Below are 16,512 nucleotides of genomic sequence, written 5' to 3' on the forward strand. Positions count from 1 at the left end.
TACTAGATTGTGTTTCTAAAACATCACCACTCACAATTTTAAATTCATTTCGACATAATTTTGGCAGAATAGCGTTGATAACAGTGAAAATATCAACTTTTTTGACAGCAAAATCACAGCCTTTTTTCAATAAAATGTGCCCTACTCTCTCGCAAATTAATCTTTTGGCCATTTTTTTTTCGTAACTAGATGCTAAAAAACACAAGGAATCCATTTCTGCAATCAGTTTTACTGTATTTCTATATCTTCATTATGATCGAGAAAGAGTTTTGCAGACAAAAAATTTTCTCTTTTTTTCGCATTTTTGTTCACTGATACCGGAAACCTCCCCAGTTACTTCTACAGGCTTTGTAATTACACGAATCGATAGCCCTGAGTTTTCTCTTTCCAATGATACCATATTTTAGTACTTTTGATCATCACTAGGAGTGGTAGTGGAATAAATTCAAACGTAAATGAGAGTGGCCGATATTAACCCAGGAGGCCGATATTACCCCAAACTACGGTAGGTACGTAGATTAGGTATAGGTATTGACATCAACGTGAAAAATATACATTCGATACTACCACACAAAAATTTCTACAGTGAATCAAAAATGAAATTCCGAGTAACCTCAAAAAAAAATTATTTTTCGATGGCATTTCGAATGAGTTCTACCTAACCTGAATTCAAAAAAAATAAATTCTGGCCATAAATAAATGAAACACCTCTAAAAAGTTGATTTTAAATTGACCCTAAAAAATTTAATCCGAATTAGCCCTGAAAAAATTCTTCTGAAATCGTTTATTATTCTAAATCAGCACGAAAAAATTCATTTCAACTTTCAAGGCACCACCAGAAAAATCCATTCGAAATTACCTCAAAAATTCATTTAAAATCATCGTAGAAAAATTAATTTTGAAAACTCGAAAAAATTCTGAATCGAATAAAGCACATGAGCTTCAAATCTTCAAAACTTTAATCGATCTTGAAGTACCTAGTCAAAATTTTGGTATCTGAAAACCTGACCTACCCGACTTGTAAAACTGACACGTGCATTATTGCCATGTGCTTTGAAAATCTTGCGCGCGCTTCTCCTCTCTCCTCATACTGTCCTTGAAATTCTCGTATGTAAATAAAAACACCCTCTTATCAGTACTTTACTTTTCGGTGTAAATCCCTGTAAATCGTGTCTAACCAGGGATTTCCAGCCAATCATCGATTAGCTTTTGGCTATCAGCTTTTAGCTTGATTTTCATTAGCTTAAATAAAGCTGGCTATTGGCTGGCAAAATTTCATTGGCTGGCGATTGGCTGGCTTTTGGCTTACAAAAACAAAAATACATGTGACCCCTCGTAATACACGACTCGTTATGACGTGTAGACGATTATTATAAGGACAATTTTCATTTCTGTGGTGTCAGTGAGTGTAAGACGCGAGTCACGAGTGAAAAAAAAATAAAATCTGAGAAAAAAATTTTAAAAAATTGAAAAATTTGAAAATTACTCCCAAGTTTATTAGCTTTTGGCTATTAGCTATTGGCTGGCAATTTTTCATTAAGCCAGCTTTTGGCTATTGGCTTAAATACCATTAGCTTGCATCAGCTATTGGCTTTTGGCTTTTAGCTATTGGCTGGCTGGAAATCCCTGTGTCTAACTCTAAATTATTTCTCATTTATGTTTCAGATATGGTAGTGATTTAGTATTAATCGAGTCATATGCAGAAAATAATTACACTGCGAATTTTGTTACCCGAAATCTGGGACCTGCGGAGAGAAAAGGTCAAAATTATTGGTTGGGATTGATGTCACTAGATGATCTCAGAACTAATACACTCGAATCCGCCGGCGGTATATTAGTTTCGCAGTATTCAGGTAAGAAAAAAAAATGCATCTCCTTCGTACATACAATGTAGATAATATTCACATTCCATAACGTTCACTCATCATCTCACAAGAGAAGAAGGAACTTAGTTCATACACACGTAAAATAATTTTTTAAACGAACCAGAGTATGCTAATTAGTTGATATATCTCATTCATTCAGGTTTTTGGTCGTTATCGCAACCGGATTCTGCATCGGGAGAATGTGTAGATGTGAATTTACACGATGAAGCTCAGTCATGGCAGTTGCAAACTTGTGAAACGTTATTACCATTTCTTTGCAGAACTTCAGCTTGTCCGACTGGTAATAATATTTTTATTAGTATATGACTATGTATGTACTAACTAGTCATTCATCCGTTTAATTTTACCCCTACTTTATCAATTTGCAGGCTCGTTTCATTGCTCGAATGGAAAATGTATCAATTCGGAATTCAAATGTGATAAACAAAATGACTGCGGAGATTGGTCGGATGAACTGGACTGTCCATCTTTATGCCATTACTACATGGCTAGTAGTGGCGATGTTTTGGAATCGTCCAACTATCCTCATAAATACGAATCTCTTTCAAATTGTAAATGGACTTTGGAAGGACCTCAAGGGCATAACATCTTCCTCCAGGTGATTATCGAACCCACGAATAGATTTATTCAACGTTAAAACGTTGTTATAAACTCGACGAATTTATGTTCCAGTTCCAAGAATTCGAAACAGAAAAATCCTTCGATACGGTACAGATTTTGGTCGGTGGCCGGACCGAAGATAAAGCTGTCAACTTGGCAACATTATCAGGAAAATTGGATCTTAGCAATAAACGCTTCGTTTCCGCTTCTAATTTCATGATTGTTAAATTCAGCTCGGATGCATCAGTAGAACGGAAAGGTTTTAGGTACGTTTATAATAGTTCGTGCACAGGAAACCTGAAGAGTTTGGTGTGAGATCCGAGATCCTTATCTCGATATCTTTGTGTTATTTACAGAGCTTCTTGGAAAACCGAACCTCAAACATGTGGAGGAAATTTAAGAGCTACTACTCAACCTCAAACGTTAACTTCTCCTGGTTACCCACAAAATTATCCTGGTGGATTAGAATGTTTGTATACGATATCAGCTCAACCTGGAAGAATTATCACGTTGGAAGTGAGTTTCGATTTTTGTTTTGTAAAAAAATATTTCATGCGATGAAATTTAATTGCAAATTTTGACATTTTCAAACAGATCGAAGATATTAATTTAGTTCACGAACGCGACTACATTCTTGTCAGAGATGGAAGTCATCCGAAAAGTCCGCTCTTACAAACTTTAACCGGAAGCAAGAAAACTAATCCTAGAATTGTAATGTCGACCGGTAACGAGTTGTACATGTACTTTAAAACTAGCTTGGGCGAATCTCAAAAAGGTTTCAAAATCAAGTACTCTCAAGGTAACATCAATTTCACTTCATCGATGATCGAATACACCAAAATTTGTGAAATAAATTGTTTGATTAACTAACGAAAGATATTTTACGCATGCAACAGGTTGCAGAGCAACGATAACCGAAGTCAACGGAACCCTGTCTTCTCCAGCTTTCGGTTTATCTAATTATCCGAGCAATTTAGACTGCCTGATTCGAATCAAGAACCCAACTTCGGGACCACTTTCGTTGAAATTCGATTCAATGAGTGTTCACGGATCGGACATGGTGCAAATTTACGACGGAGGAAGTACCAGTGGATTACGTCTGCATCCTAATGAAGGATTCACCGGAAATGCCGCGCCGAAAATCACTGTTACTGCTTCTAGCGGTGAAATGCTCGTACGATTTATTACAGACGCGTTACATAGCGGAAAAGGCTGGCATGCTACTTTTTCAGCAGGTAGGAATTACATCGAGGTTTTTAAATCGAGTTGAAATTTATTGTTGCTCGTAGAATAGACGATAATGAATTGATTATTTGTGTTGATAGATTGCCCAGTTTTACGATCTGGAGAGGGAGCTTTGGCTTCGAACAGAGATACCGCTTTTGGCACCGTTGTGACCTACACCTGTTCTGTTGGCCAAGAATTTGCGACTGGAAAATCGAAAATTGTTACCGAATGTCAAATGGGTGGTAACTGGTCTGAGACTTATATTCCGAGATGTCAAGGTAAAAATTATGTCATGTTTTCGAAAATCACGTTTAGTGGATTGAAATTTTTTGGTTTCGATGAAATTAGAGATGCTGAAAGTTCTTACGAGAGAACTTTAGACTAGATCTCTCTGATTTGAACGAAAGTAAGCTAGATCGAAAGAGGATGTTCAGAATTTCAAACGCTGAAGCTCATTTTTTAGATTTTTGGCCAATTTTTGAAAAACTGTCCAAAAGACGATTTTAAAATTTTCTTCGAGAACTTCATGTCACTCTGAAAAGGCCAAAAATGAACTTTGGCACCTACAACTTTGGTTGGTGAATTTTGGGCACCTTCTTGATCATTGTAAGAGGTTATCGCAAAATTCCAGGGGTTCCAGTTCAAAAGTGAATTTTTGGCCAATTTGTAAATTCCAAAAAATGTTGAATAAATGAACCAAAAAAATCTCATTTGCTGAATAGTCTCGTTTCTTGCTAAAAATTTTAATTTTTCTCAAATGTGATTTTTTCCACATCAATTGTGAAAAAGTATCATTTTTTTGCAATAGATAATTGCTAAAAAAAAAGTCCAGCTTTTTGCTAAATTGATGAAGTTTTGCTTCTCGCCGAAAATTGGCAAACGATCTCGCTTTTTGGCTAACTTGTTGAAAAATACCACTTTTTGCCACAAAAAATACTCAAAAGCTCAGCTTTTTTGCCAAAAATTATTCAAAAGCTCTGCTTTTTTGCCAAAAATTACCATTTGTTTTTCACCAAAATATTTATCAAAAAAATAATTTCGCTATTGAGAAAAAATTGCCAAAAAATGCAATTTTTTTGGCAATAGTTCCCAAGAAGTCCAGTTATCTTTTTTGCTAAAATTTTGTATTGCTTTTCGACAATAATTCTCGCTTTTTCAAAATTGGCAAATATTTCTAGTCCTTTTTTTTGGAAAAAATTTTAAGAATAGTGAATTTTAGCAAACTTGTTGAAAAATGCCACTTTTTCCCAGAAATTACTGAAAAGCTTTGTTTTTTTGCCAAAAATTACCGAAAAGTTTTGTTTTTCATAAAAATACTACAAAAAAATTTCGTTTTCTCGGAAAAAATTGCGAAAAAATGCAATTTTTTTGGTAATAGGTCCTTAAAAGTCCAGTGCCTTTTTTTGCTAAAATTATGTGTCTTGATTTTTGGCAATAATTGTCGCTTTTTCAAAAATTTGTCAAAAATTTCTGGTTGTTTTTGCAAAAAATTCCAAGAGTAGTCAGTTTTTCCCAAAAATTGTCTAAAAGTGTCGCTTTATTGGCAAAAATTGCAAAAACGCGTTTTTAAAAATTTTTTCCAATAATTGTCTAAAATACTTGCTTTGAAATTCTCGCCTTTTTAGGGAAATAAAATTTTTGCTTTTTACTAAAAAATGCCAAAAATTATCAGAATTTTTGTTTTTAAACCAAAAAGTGGCAAAAAAGTCTATCTTTTTCGACAAAAATTGCAAAAGAATATTCTGTTTGGAAATCAATAATTGGCAAAAAGGCCTGCTGTTTGCTGTTTTTGTCAAACATTCTTTTTTTTCAAAAATTGATATAGAAATTCTCGCTTTTTAGTCAAATAAAAAATATTCTGTTTAGCAATAAATTGCCTGCTGGAAAATTGTCAAAGTCTTGGTTTTTGTCCAAAAATTGACATAAAATCTTACTTTTTAGCCAAATTGCTAAAATTTGTTGTTTTTTTGCAACATTTTCCAATAATTGCCGAAAAGACGTGCTTTTAACTAAAATTGTCAAAGTCTTGCTTTTTGATAAAAAATGACAAAAATTTTCGGTTTTCAGCCTAATGCTTTATTACGAAATTTTTGTCAAATTGTTCAACTTTTCAAAATTAAAAACATATTTTTCATTCTGTTTTTTTTTTTTTTTTTTTTTTTGTAATTTTTTCCTACCTACATTAAAATGTTTGCTCGCGTTTTGGTTACATTTCAATTTTTTTTTGTGTGAGTAACCTTTCTAGAAAAAATTGAATGCTACCTCTGAAAATATTATTGCTTAAATAGAAGCGAAATCGAAGCCTTATAAATTTTATTGATTCGCTTTTAATGCCCATGTACTTTACTTTCTTTCCTACCCATTTTAATAATAATATAACTATCGTCGTTTTAAAATTTTACAGAGGTTTACTGCGGTCCAGTTCCACAAATCGACAACGGATTTTCTATCGGAGCTACTAATGTTACTTACAAAGGTGTCGCTTATTATCAGTGTTACGCTGGATTCGGTTTTTCATCAGGTCAACGCAGTGAGAAAATCACTTGTTTGGCTGATGGAAAATGGGAAAGATTGCCATCCTGTCAAGGTACGTGTCTCTGAAATTCTCAAACTTATTCCAGTAATCGGTAACGATTTTATAATACGATATCATGTTTGTTTAGCTTCGCAATGCCCTCCTTTAATGGAAACACCACATTCGAACACCACTATTTTGAACGGAGGTGGACGTAGCTACGGTACTATTGTACGATTTGAATGCGAACCAGGATACGTTCGTAATGGCGCACCTGTTGTGTTATGTATGAGCAATGGCACATGGTCCAGTGCTGTACCAACATGTACTCGTAAGTGTGATATTATTTTCGAACTTGATCATTTCTAGTGCGTTGATAGAATTTCGATATGACTGAATGATTTTGTTTATGCAGGAGCCGAATGTCCCAAATTACCAGAAATTAACAACGGTTTCATTATTGATTCAACGAGACAGTATCTTTTCGGTGACGAAGCCAGAGTCCAGTGTCAGAGGGGCTTCAAGCTTACCGGAGGATCATCCATCATAAAATGCGGACCTAATCAGAAATTCTTGAATGTACCTAAATGCGAAGGTATTGTAACAGTTGTTCTATGAACTCTAAAGTAAATAATTTTCATAACATCGATGTGGAAATATTTCATTTGTATCATTTGTCTTACAGATGTGAACGAATGCGCCACCAGCCAATGCGACTCGGCCTCTACCGATTGTATCAATACCAGTGGTGGATTTTACTGTAAATGTCGAGGTGGATTTGCTCCGAATTTGGAATGCAGACCGATTGGTGACTTGGGTTTGATATCTGGTGGTATTCCGGATGATTCCATCACCGTTTCTAGTTCCGAACAAGGATTTACCAAGGAAGTGAGTTCGAAAACGCCATTTCATTTTGAATTTTTCCAATATGTATATTTATTTATGCATTATAACGATTTATGATTTTTTTACAGACTGTTCGTCTCAGCAGTATGCGTGGTTGGTGTGGTGCAAATCCTGAACCTGGATCAAACTGGGTTATGTTTGATTTGAAAGCACCTACGATTGTTCGAGGTTTCAGAACTCAAGGTGTTTTAAGAGCTGCGAGCAAATTTGCTTTCACAACAGCGATTAGAATTCAAGTATGTATCATTATTTCTATTTTAAATACTTTTTTCCTAATTATAAGTATTATGTACTGACAATTTTTCCAATTTTTTTTCAGTATTCGAACAATTTAACCGACGTTTTCAAAGATTACACGAATCCTGATGGTACTCCAGTCGAATTCAGGATACTTGAACCAACTTTATCGATTTTAAATTTACCCATACCTATCGAAACTCAATACATCAAATTCAGAATTCAAGTAATAATCTTGACATTTATTGGAATTTATGAAAAGTAAATTATTCGAACGTATTATGAATTTTTGATTTTGATCGCAGGATTTCGCTGGTGCTCCTTGCATTCGACTCGAAATTATGGGATGCACAAAACTAGAATGTATGGATATAAATGAATGTGCCACACGTAACGGAGGATGTGATCAAAAGTGTAGTAACAGGTAAATTGTGCAATCAACTAGTTAAATAAATAATTCCTTTTCCAATCAATTAATTCATCGGAAATTTCCAGTCCTGGAAACTTCTCGTGCGCTTGCAACGTCGGCTACGAGTTATACACTAGAAATGGAACCGCAGGTTTCTTCGTTGATGATTCTGAAGATGGAAATCGCGACGGTGACGTTTATCAATTAAATAAAACTTGTGTTCCTGTAATGTGTCCGAAATTAGAAACCCCAGAACATGGAAAAATTCTTTCAACTAAGGTAATGATGAGACTCTAGATCAGCTGGAGATTATGAAATTTGATTCGTATTTGGTTAAAAAATTTAATGATCCGTTTCAAAAATAATTTCTTTTTTCTAGGATTTATACCATTTCGGTGATCTAGTCAATTTCCAATGTAACTTCGGCTATATAATGCATGGTCCTTCTTCCTTAATGTGTACCTCTACTGGAGCTTGGAATGGAACAGTTCCTCAGTGCCAACGTAAGTGTGATCTTTTTTCGTTTTCTTCAATTTTTAAATTCAAAACTAACCACGATGTGATTTTTCTCAAATTACAGATGCTAAATGCGTTTCTTTACCGGATGATAAATCAGAAGGCTTGGTAGTCTTAAGATCGAATCCAGACACAGTCTTGGTATCGTTTAAAGAAAACGTCACTTTGAAATGTAACGGTACTGGAAGGAAATTGCGAAGCACAGCTATGTCTGGAAGCAGACAATGTGTCTACGATCCGAAACCAGTACGTAATTCTTATCGAAATACATGAGATTTAGCTTCCCTGCAGATAAACTCACATATTGGCGTATTTTTGCAGGGTTTACCCGAATACTGGCTTTCTGGTGCATTACCAGCATGTCAAAAAATCGATTGTGGCCCTCCTTTGCCGACTCCTGGTGCTGTATACGGAGACTTGAAGAGCACCAAATATTTTTCTTCGTTCTTTTTCGGATGTCAAGATACTTTTAGATTGGCTGGTCAGACTGAAAGAAATGATAATGTAGTTCGTTGCGATGCGAATGGTATTTGGGATTTCGGAGATTTGAGATGCGAGGGACCAGTTTGTGAAGATCCTGGCAGACCTGTCGATGGTTTTCAGTCGGCTGATAGTTACGAGCAGGTAATACATCGAGATGTTTATTTGTGCAAAAATGATGTTCAAATGCAGGTGACTCATCGATATGATTATTTTGATGATTGCAGGGATCAGAAGTTCAATTTGGTTGTAGCAAACCGGGCTATATTTTGATTAATCCGAGACCTATAACTTGTATTCGAGAACCCGAATGTAAAGTTATCAAACCTCTTGGTATCACTTCTGGCAGGATACCGGATTCTGCTATCAATGCTACCTCGGAAAGGTAATTTCTAAATAATTCGGTGTAGTATGTTGGTAAAAATTTTTTCATTATTTTGTTTATTTATTTTATTTTTTAAATTTCAGACCGAATTATGAAGCCAGAAATATAAGACTGAATTCTGTTACTGGATGGTGCGGAAAGCAAGAAGCTTTCACATACGTTAGTGTAGATTTAGGCCATGTTTATCGAATTAAAGTACGTACAAATCATTCGTGTGGTCGTTTTCTTATTTTCGCATAGATATTAATATTCTGATTATTATGTTGACAGGCTATTTTAGTCAAAGGAGTAGTTACCAATGATATAGTAGGACGTCCAACAGAAATTAGATTCTTCTACAAACAAGCTGAAAACGAAAACTTCGTCGTTTACTTCCCCAACTTCAACTTGACCATGAGAGATCCTGGTAATTATGGAGAACTCGCAATGATCACGTTACCAAAATACGTCCAAGCTCGATTCGTCATTCTTGGTAAATATATTTTTTCTTTTTTTAATACGCAGGTATTAATTCGTATTCGACCATTATAAACAAATTTGTAATTTTTCTCTCACGCAGGAATTGTCAGCTATATGGATAACGCTTGTTTGAAATTCGAACTTATGGGTTGTGAAGATCCTAAACCCGAACGTGTCCCATTATTGGGTTACGATTACGGATATTCGCCTTGTGTTGGTTAGTATAATAATCGGTAATATTTTGGGAACAATTTCAGGATCACATTTTACATTTATTTTATCGTTTCAACCACAGATAACGAAGCTCCAGTGTTCCAAGATTGTCCTCAACAACCAGTCATTGTTAGAAAAGGTCCTCGAGGAATCGAACCAGTCAATATGACCGAACCGACAGCAATTGATAATAGTGGCGGTATCGCTCGTTTGGATATCAAACCTCAATCCTTCAAAATACCACATGTTACTTTCCACGACATGGTTGTCAAATACACCGCTTTCGATTTCGATGGAAATGTCGCCATTTGCGAATTTAATATAACTGTTGTTGGTGAGTAAAGATATTCTCTCAAAAAACTTGGCTATGCCGATAGAATTTTACTTGAAATCATACAATTCTATTTCTTGTAGATGAAACACCTCCTCAACTCAACTGTCCTCAAAGTTACGTTATCGAATTAGTCGACAAACAAGACAGCTACGATGTGAACTTCACTGAAACCAGAAGTAGAATTAATGTTAGCGACGCTTCCGGCGAAGTATTTATTACCTATAGTCCCGAACGATCGACTATTCGAATCGGTGATTTTGAAAATGTTACTGTTACTGCTATGGATAAATTTGGAAACAAAGCCACGTGTTATTTCCAAGTATGTGCAAAGAGTCTGATTTGTTTTAAAAATCTCCCCTAAGCCTTTTGTGGTTATTTTTTATATAAAATGTTCAAATTTTGTTTTTAGGTTTCGGTTCAAGCCACATCTTGTGTTGATTGGGAATTGACACCTCCTACAAATGGTGCTTTGAACTGCTTCCCCGGTGATAAAGAATTGCAATGTATTGCAGCCTGTAATAAAGGATTTAGGTAAGTGTTGCTTTAGGATTTTCTGTGTTCTGGAGTCGTAATTTTGTTATAATAATTGGATGTAATTTTAGATTTACTGATGGCGAGTCATCCAAAACTTTCACTTGCGAGCAGAAGAATTTGTGGTCTCCTTCATCAGTGGTACCGGATTGTGTTTCTGAAGGTATGTTATTCTTATTCATGAGAGCTGCGTTAACCGTGCATGGAAAGGATTTAATTTTAAATTTTTCTCACGCAGATACTCAACAAGCTGAATACCATTTCGTTCCCAGCATAACTTACCGTGCAAATGGTGCTGTTGGTTCCTCGTGTTTGAGACATTATGTCGATTTAATGAGCCAATATCACGAAGTGTTGAATAATGTGTTGACTCAGAGATGTTCGGCTGTCAATATCAACATGAACGTGTCATTTTTGGATTCCAAACCATCTCTTCTTGATGATAACGTAGTTCAAGTGAGTGAAAAATGATTGAAAAAACTCCAACGAGGAAATCTTTCACAACTCGAATTTTAGCTGCCCAAATTAATCTCTTAGCCTTTTAAGGAAAATTAAAATTTTTGGAGGAATCGAAAATCAATCCGGAAACCTCAAAATGGATTAAAATTGTGAAATTCAGATTTAGTTGGTTGTTTTGATACAAAAAAATTCTCTGCTAACAGAAAATGTTTGATTTTTTGAATTTTTTTTTTATGCTCTTCAGAAAAATTTACTAGAGATTTCTGCCTTGCAACCAAATCAAAATGTGATGAAACTCGTTAGAAGGAGGCTCCAGAATACCTCGAAATCATTAAATTCAGATTCAAGGGCTGGTGGTTTTAAACAAAGCACAGCAATTCTTGAAAATTTGAAAAACTTCTCTGCAAACAGAAAATTGATTTTTTGAAATTTTTCCTTATGCTGGTCAAAAAACCACGAGAGATGTCTGCCTTGAAATCGACTGAAATGCAGAAAAACTCGCTGAATAGGTCGAGAATAAGGCACAAATCGATTTTTGGCACTCCAAATCAATTTTCACTCCATCTGAAGAAATTTTAAAATTTTGGAAAAATCGAAAATCACGTTGGAGGCTTTAGAATAGCTTGAAACAATAAAAATTTTATTTAGGGGAGGAGTTTCAGACAAAACACTGCAATTTGTGCAAATTTCAAAAATTTCCCTGTGAACAGAAATTTTTTTAAAATTTTTTCCCCATATTAATATTTTGATCAAAAAAACACTCGAGGTAACCGCCTGAAAATCGAGCCAAAGGCTCTTTCGAAAAATCGCATTGCCTTGAATTCGCAGGAGGTTATTTTTGGAATTTTTTTTTGTAAGCTCAAAAACCATGGAAGACCTAACATTATTGTTTCTCTTTCAGATCGATTACATTTTGGGAGTCTTACCAGCGGTAAGGCAACCTCAACTGTACGACTTATGTGGATCAACTTTGAACCTCATCTTTGATTTGAGCGTTCCTCATGCCAGTGCTGCCATTGAACCTTTACTGAATGTATCTGGTATTGGAAATCAATGTCCTCCTTTGAAAGCTTTACGTTCCACTATCGCTCGTGGCTTCTCTTGTAATGTCGGCGAAGTATTAAACATGGATCCCAATCAAGTGCCAAGATGCTGTAAGTTATTCGTCAAGGTTACATTTTAAACTATTTGAGTACGCGTAGCTGATTTTTTAAAAACTGATTTGAAATTTTGAAATAGTACATTGCCCTGCTGGTACTTCTGCTGGTTTGAATCAGAAATCTTGTACGTTATGTCCTCGTGGATTTTATCAAGATAGAGATCGTCAAGGAAGTTGTCTGCGTTGTCCACAAGGAACTTATACCAGAGAAGAGGGTACTGTCCCTTTTTTTCGAAACCTCAAAGAATAATTCGTTTGAAATTTTTTCATATTTTGTTTCTATATCAATTTTAGGATCGAAGAGTCTTTCCGAATGTATTCCTGTCTGCGGTTATGGTACATACTCTCCAACTGGGCTTGTTCCTTGCTTAGAATGTCCACGAAACAGTTACACTTCGGAACCTCCGTTAGGTGGATTCAAAGAATGTCACCCATGTCCTCCCAATGCATTTACCTATCAACCAGCTGCCCCTAGTAAAGAACTCTGTAGAGGTAAGATTTTTCTCATGAGTTAATGGTGGAATCTCGAAGGGTATTATTTTACAATTTTATTTTTTTATTTTTTTTTAGCTAAATGTCCTCCTGGTCATTATTCGGAAACTGGATTGGCACCTTGTGTTCCTTGTCCGAGTAATTTCTATCAGCCATTGAGTGGTCAAACTATCTGCCTGGAATGTCCTTCCAGTATGAGAACCAAAGGACCCGCGTCTGCTGGACGAGAAGAGTGTCAAAACGTTGTCTGTACTGAGAATTCGTGTTTACATGGAGGACTTTGTGTTCCAATGGGTAAATATCTCATGCTTTTATGCTTATCAAAGGGGAAAATGATTGGATCTGATTAGATCTAATTCAATCAGAACTTTTATTAGACCAGATCTGAATCTGATCCGATTTGGTTACATCTGATCAGGTTGAATTGGATCCAGGAAATTTCAGGATTTGGTCAGATCCAATAATCTGCTACTGAGAATTTTTTTGACTGTCTAATGTGATCCATAAAGCTGAAAAATATACAGTACAGCGTTACTAATACTAACTCACAATATTTCAGGTCATACACCACAATGTTTCTGCCCAGCTGGATTTTCAGGAAGACGTTGCGAAATTGATATCGATGAATGTGCCTCTCAACCTTGTTACAACGGTGGTTTATGTATTGATTTACCTCAAGGATACAGATGTCAATGTAAAAATGGATACAGCGGTATTAACTGTCAAGAAGAAAAATCTGACTGTCGAAATGACACATGCCCCCAGAGAGCCATGTGTAAAGATGAACCAGGAGTTGGAAATTTCACCTGTTTATGCAGAAATGGATACACAGGAGAGAATTGTGATTTGACGGTAATTACATCAAACTACATATAAAACAGTCAACTTTGTCCAGTTAATAATTTCTTGACATTGGTTTGTTTGAATGCAGGTGAATCCTTGTACAGCTAATGGAAATCCTTGTAAAAATGAAGCCAAATGTATCGCTCTAAAGCAAGGAAGATACAAGTGTGACTGTCCTGCAGGATGGGAAGGACAACATTGCGACGAAAATATCGGTTAGAATATTCCCCCTCTCCCTTCATACCAATTTCTTCCTCTTTGAAATTGATTTGTAATTTTGGCAATTGAAATTTAACAGATGATTGTGCCGAACGTCCTTGTCTATTGGGAGCTCTGTGTACAGATTTAGTTAATGATTACAAGTGCACATGTCCTCCTGGGTTTACTGGTAAACGATGCGAAGTGAAAATCGATTTATGTGCTGAAAGTCCTTGCGAAAATGGCGTATGTGTTGATAAACTCTTTGCCAGACAATGTGTTTGTCATCCTGGCTGGACAGGTTTGTACAATATGTCAAGCTGAACAACTACCATACTTATGCTGCAGATGATATACTGGATTTGTCATTTTGAATTTTAGGACCAAACTGCGAAATAAATATTGACGAATGTGAAAATAATCCTTGCATGAATGGAGGCGAATGTACCGATTTGGTGAATGATTTCAAATGCACATGTGACGTATACTATACTGGAAAGAGATGCCAACATTTGATCAATGACTGTGCTTCACATCCTTGTCAAAATGGAGGATCTTGTCTCGATATGTTGGATGGTTTTGTATGTAGTTGCAGACCAGGATTTGTTGGTATGTATAGTATTGTTTAATCAAAAGCACTTGCAACTTGGGTCTGAAATCTTGAAAACTAAAATTGGAATAACTTCTGTCCCACAGGTATACAATGTGAGGCTGAAATCGATGAATGTTTGAGCGATCCATGCAGTCCAGAAGGTACAGAGAGATGTTTAGATTTAGATAATAAATTCAAATGTGTGTGCCATCCTGGATATAGTGGAGAACTCTGCGATGTATGTAATTCCATTCTTTCATGATCTCAGAATTCAAAAGAGGATGTTGAAATGAATAATTCTGATTACAGGAAAATATCGACGATTGTTCTTCCAAACCTTGCATGAATAATGGTAAATGTGTCGACGAAGTGAATAAATACACTTGCAAGTGCCCACCTGGATGGACAGGAGGCAACTGTGAAATAGACATTAGTTCATGTCAAAGCAAGCCATGTCTCAATGATGCTCGTTGTATTAATCTATTCCAAGATTACTTCTGTGTGTAAGTATTAAAAATACATACTTTAGTCTGGGGATTGAAAAAGAAGATGGAAGAAAACACGATAGATACATTATTGTTTGTTCCACATTGCAGATGTCCTTCTGGAACTGATGGCAAACAATGTGAAACAGCTCCCGAACGGTGTATTGGAAATCCCTGTATGCATGGAGGCAAATGCCAAGATTTTGGTTCAGGCCTCAACTGTACCTGCTCTTCTGACTACGCCGGAGTCGGTTGTCAATACGAATTCGATGCTTGTCAAGCTAACGTTTGTCAAAATGGAGCTACTTGTGTTGACAACGGTGCTGGTTACAACTGCATATGTCCAGCTGGATTCACCGGCAAGAACTGCGAAGAAGATATTATCGACTGTAAAGAAAACTCGTGTCCTCCTACTGCCACTTGTATCGATTTAACTGACAAATTCTACTGCCAATGTCCTTTCAATTTGACTGGCGAAGACTGCCGAAAACGTTGGTGTCAAAAATTTTGTTTGCAAATTGATTCCTATTGTGTTTCTATAAATTTATGCATTTTACAGCAATTCAAGTCGATTATGATTTGAGTTTCCCTGAAGCCGACTATAGTTCTGTTGCTTTATCGGTGCCCTTCAGATTTGAAGGAAATAGGCAGAGTTTAACCATTGCCATGTGGGTTCAGTTCTCTCGTCGCGATGAAGATGGCATTTTCTTCACACTCTATAATGTTGGGTAAGTACCAGGAATTTGCAAATTCAGAATTTTGAAAAGGAATTGCTCATTCGAAGTGAATCTGTTTTCTCAGAACTGGTCATCTTGTCAACAATCGTCGCGTTTTGGTGCAAGCTCATTCCAGTGGAGTTCAAGTCTCTCTATTCCCTGAAATCCAAGATGTTTTCTTAGGATTCCACGAATATGCAACTATCAATGATGGTCAATGGCATCATGTAGCTATCGTCTGGCATCAAGGTGTATTGACATTGATTACAGAAGGTTTGATTGCTAGTAAAACAGAAGGATATGGAACAGGAAAGAAATTACCTGAATTGTACGTACCTACCTATTTATTCATCTCTACATGAGGTACAATCTGGATGTTTTTGAATACTTGACTAATTAATTTGTTCAATTTTCTATTCAGTGGTTGGGTTGTGTTGGGAAAACCGCAGCCAGACAGTGTAAAATCGTATACAGAATTAGGTTTCGAAGGTCATTTGAGCAAAGTTCAAATTTGGGGCAGAGCTCTTGATTTCACCAATGAAATTCAAAAACAAGTATGTAATATTTCCTATGAAAATATTATAATCTTGTAGTAGCCTAGATTTGGTGTTCTGATAGTCATTTTTTTTTCAGGTGAGAGATTGCAGAACAGAACCAGTATTATATCCAGGATTAGTATTAACGTGGGCAGGATACGATGACATTCAAGGAGGAGTAGAACGAATTGTTCCATCACAATGCAGTCAACATATCTGTCCTGCTGGTTATACCGGACCTCAGTGCGACCAAATGATTCAAGATAAGGTAATTAAACTTCACACTTATTCAAATTGATCATTATTCTTGAAGAATTCATACCCAACATTTCCT

The 16,512-nt window shown here is 36.0% G+C and overlaps 1 protein-coding gene across 2 annotated transcripts in view; it reads left to right on the forward strand.

The window, feature by feature from the left end:
- Positions 1-16,512, forward strand: part of uif (sushi, von Willebrand factor type A, EGF and pentraxin domain-containing protein uif) — a 106,613-nt gene that overhangs the window by 82,874 nt on the left and 7,227 nt on the right. For both annotated transcript variants that reach the window (XM_065360338.1, XM_065360339.1), the window contains exons 5-47: positions 1,666-1,853; positions 2,026-2,166; positions 2,255-2,484; positions 2,559-2,752; positions 2,843-3,002; positions 3,081-3,285; positions 3,383-3,721; positions 3,812-3,991; positions 6,118-6,300; positions 6,377-6,559; positions 6,644-6,823; positions 6,914-7,116; positions 7,203-7,370; positions 7,454-7,597; positions 7,677-7,795; positions 7,867-8,059; positions 8,160-8,283; positions 8,361-8,542; positions 8,618-8,920; positions 9,004-9,161; positions 9,245-9,356; positions 9,432-9,633; positions 9,721-9,837; positions 9,916-10,167; positions 10,248-10,486; positions 10,577-10,698; positions 10,770-10,861; positions 10,937-11,154; positions 12,059-12,311; positions 12,397-12,531; positions 12,611-12,808; positions 12,887-13,102; positions 13,368-13,660; positions 13,740-13,866; positions 13,950-14,150; positions 14,231-14,458; positions 14,546-14,679; positions 14,751-14,944; positions 15,038-15,417; positions 15,486-15,654; positions 15,728-15,970; positions 16,064-16,196; positions 16,276-16,446. In XM_065360338.1, coding sequence (XP_065216410.1) covers positions 1,666-1,853; positions 2,026-2,166; positions 2,255-2,484; positions 2,559-2,752; positions 2,843-3,002; positions 3,081-3,285; positions 3,383-3,721; positions 3,812-3,991; positions 6,118-6,300; positions 6,377-6,559; positions 6,644-6,823; positions 6,914-7,116; positions 7,203-7,370; positions 7,454-7,597; positions 7,677-7,795; positions 7,867-8,059; positions 8,160-8,283; positions 8,361-8,542; positions 8,618-8,920; positions 9,004-9,161; positions 9,245-9,356; positions 9,432-9,633; positions 9,721-9,837; positions 9,916-10,167; positions 10,248-10,486; positions 10,577-10,698; positions 10,770-10,861; positions 10,937-11,154; positions 12,059-12,311; positions 12,397-12,531; positions 12,611-12,808; positions 12,887-13,102; positions 13,368-13,660; positions 13,740-13,866; positions 13,950-14,150; positions 14,231-14,458; positions 14,546-14,679; positions 14,751-14,944; positions 15,038-15,417; positions 15,486-15,654; positions 15,728-15,970; positions 16,064-16,196; positions 16,276-16,446 — 8,206 coding nt within the window. The remainder of the gene's footprint in view (positions 1-1,665; positions 1,854-2,025; positions 2,167-2,254; positions 2,485-2,558; positions 2,753-2,842; positions 3,003-3,080; positions 3,286-3,382; positions 3,722-3,811; positions 3,992-6,117; positions 6,301-6,376; positions 6,560-6,643; positions 6,824-6,913; positions 7,117-7,202; positions 7,371-7,453; positions 7,598-7,676; positions 7,796-7,866; positions 8,060-8,159; positions 8,284-8,360; positions 8,543-8,617; positions 8,921-9,003; positions 9,162-9,244; positions 9,357-9,431; positions 9,634-9,720; positions 9,838-9,915; positions 10,168-10,247; positions 10,487-10,576; positions 10,699-10,769; positions 10,862-10,936; positions 11,155-12,058; positions 12,312-12,396; positions 12,532-12,610; positions 12,809-12,886; positions 13,103-13,367; positions 13,661-13,739; positions 13,867-13,949; positions 14,151-14,230; positions 14,459-14,545; positions 14,680-14,750; positions 14,945-15,037; positions 15,418-15,485; positions 15,655-15,727; positions 15,971-16,063; positions 16,197-16,275; positions 16,447-16,512) is intronic.

The sequence above is a fragment of the Planococcus citri genome, chromosome 4 (genome assembly GCF_950023065.1).
Source record: "Planococcus citri chromosome 4, ihPlaCitr1.1, whole genome shotgun sequence".
In the NCBI taxonomy this organism is placed as follows: Eukaryota; Metazoa; Arthropoda; class Insecta; order Hemiptera; family Pseudococcidae; genus Planococcus; species Planococcus citri.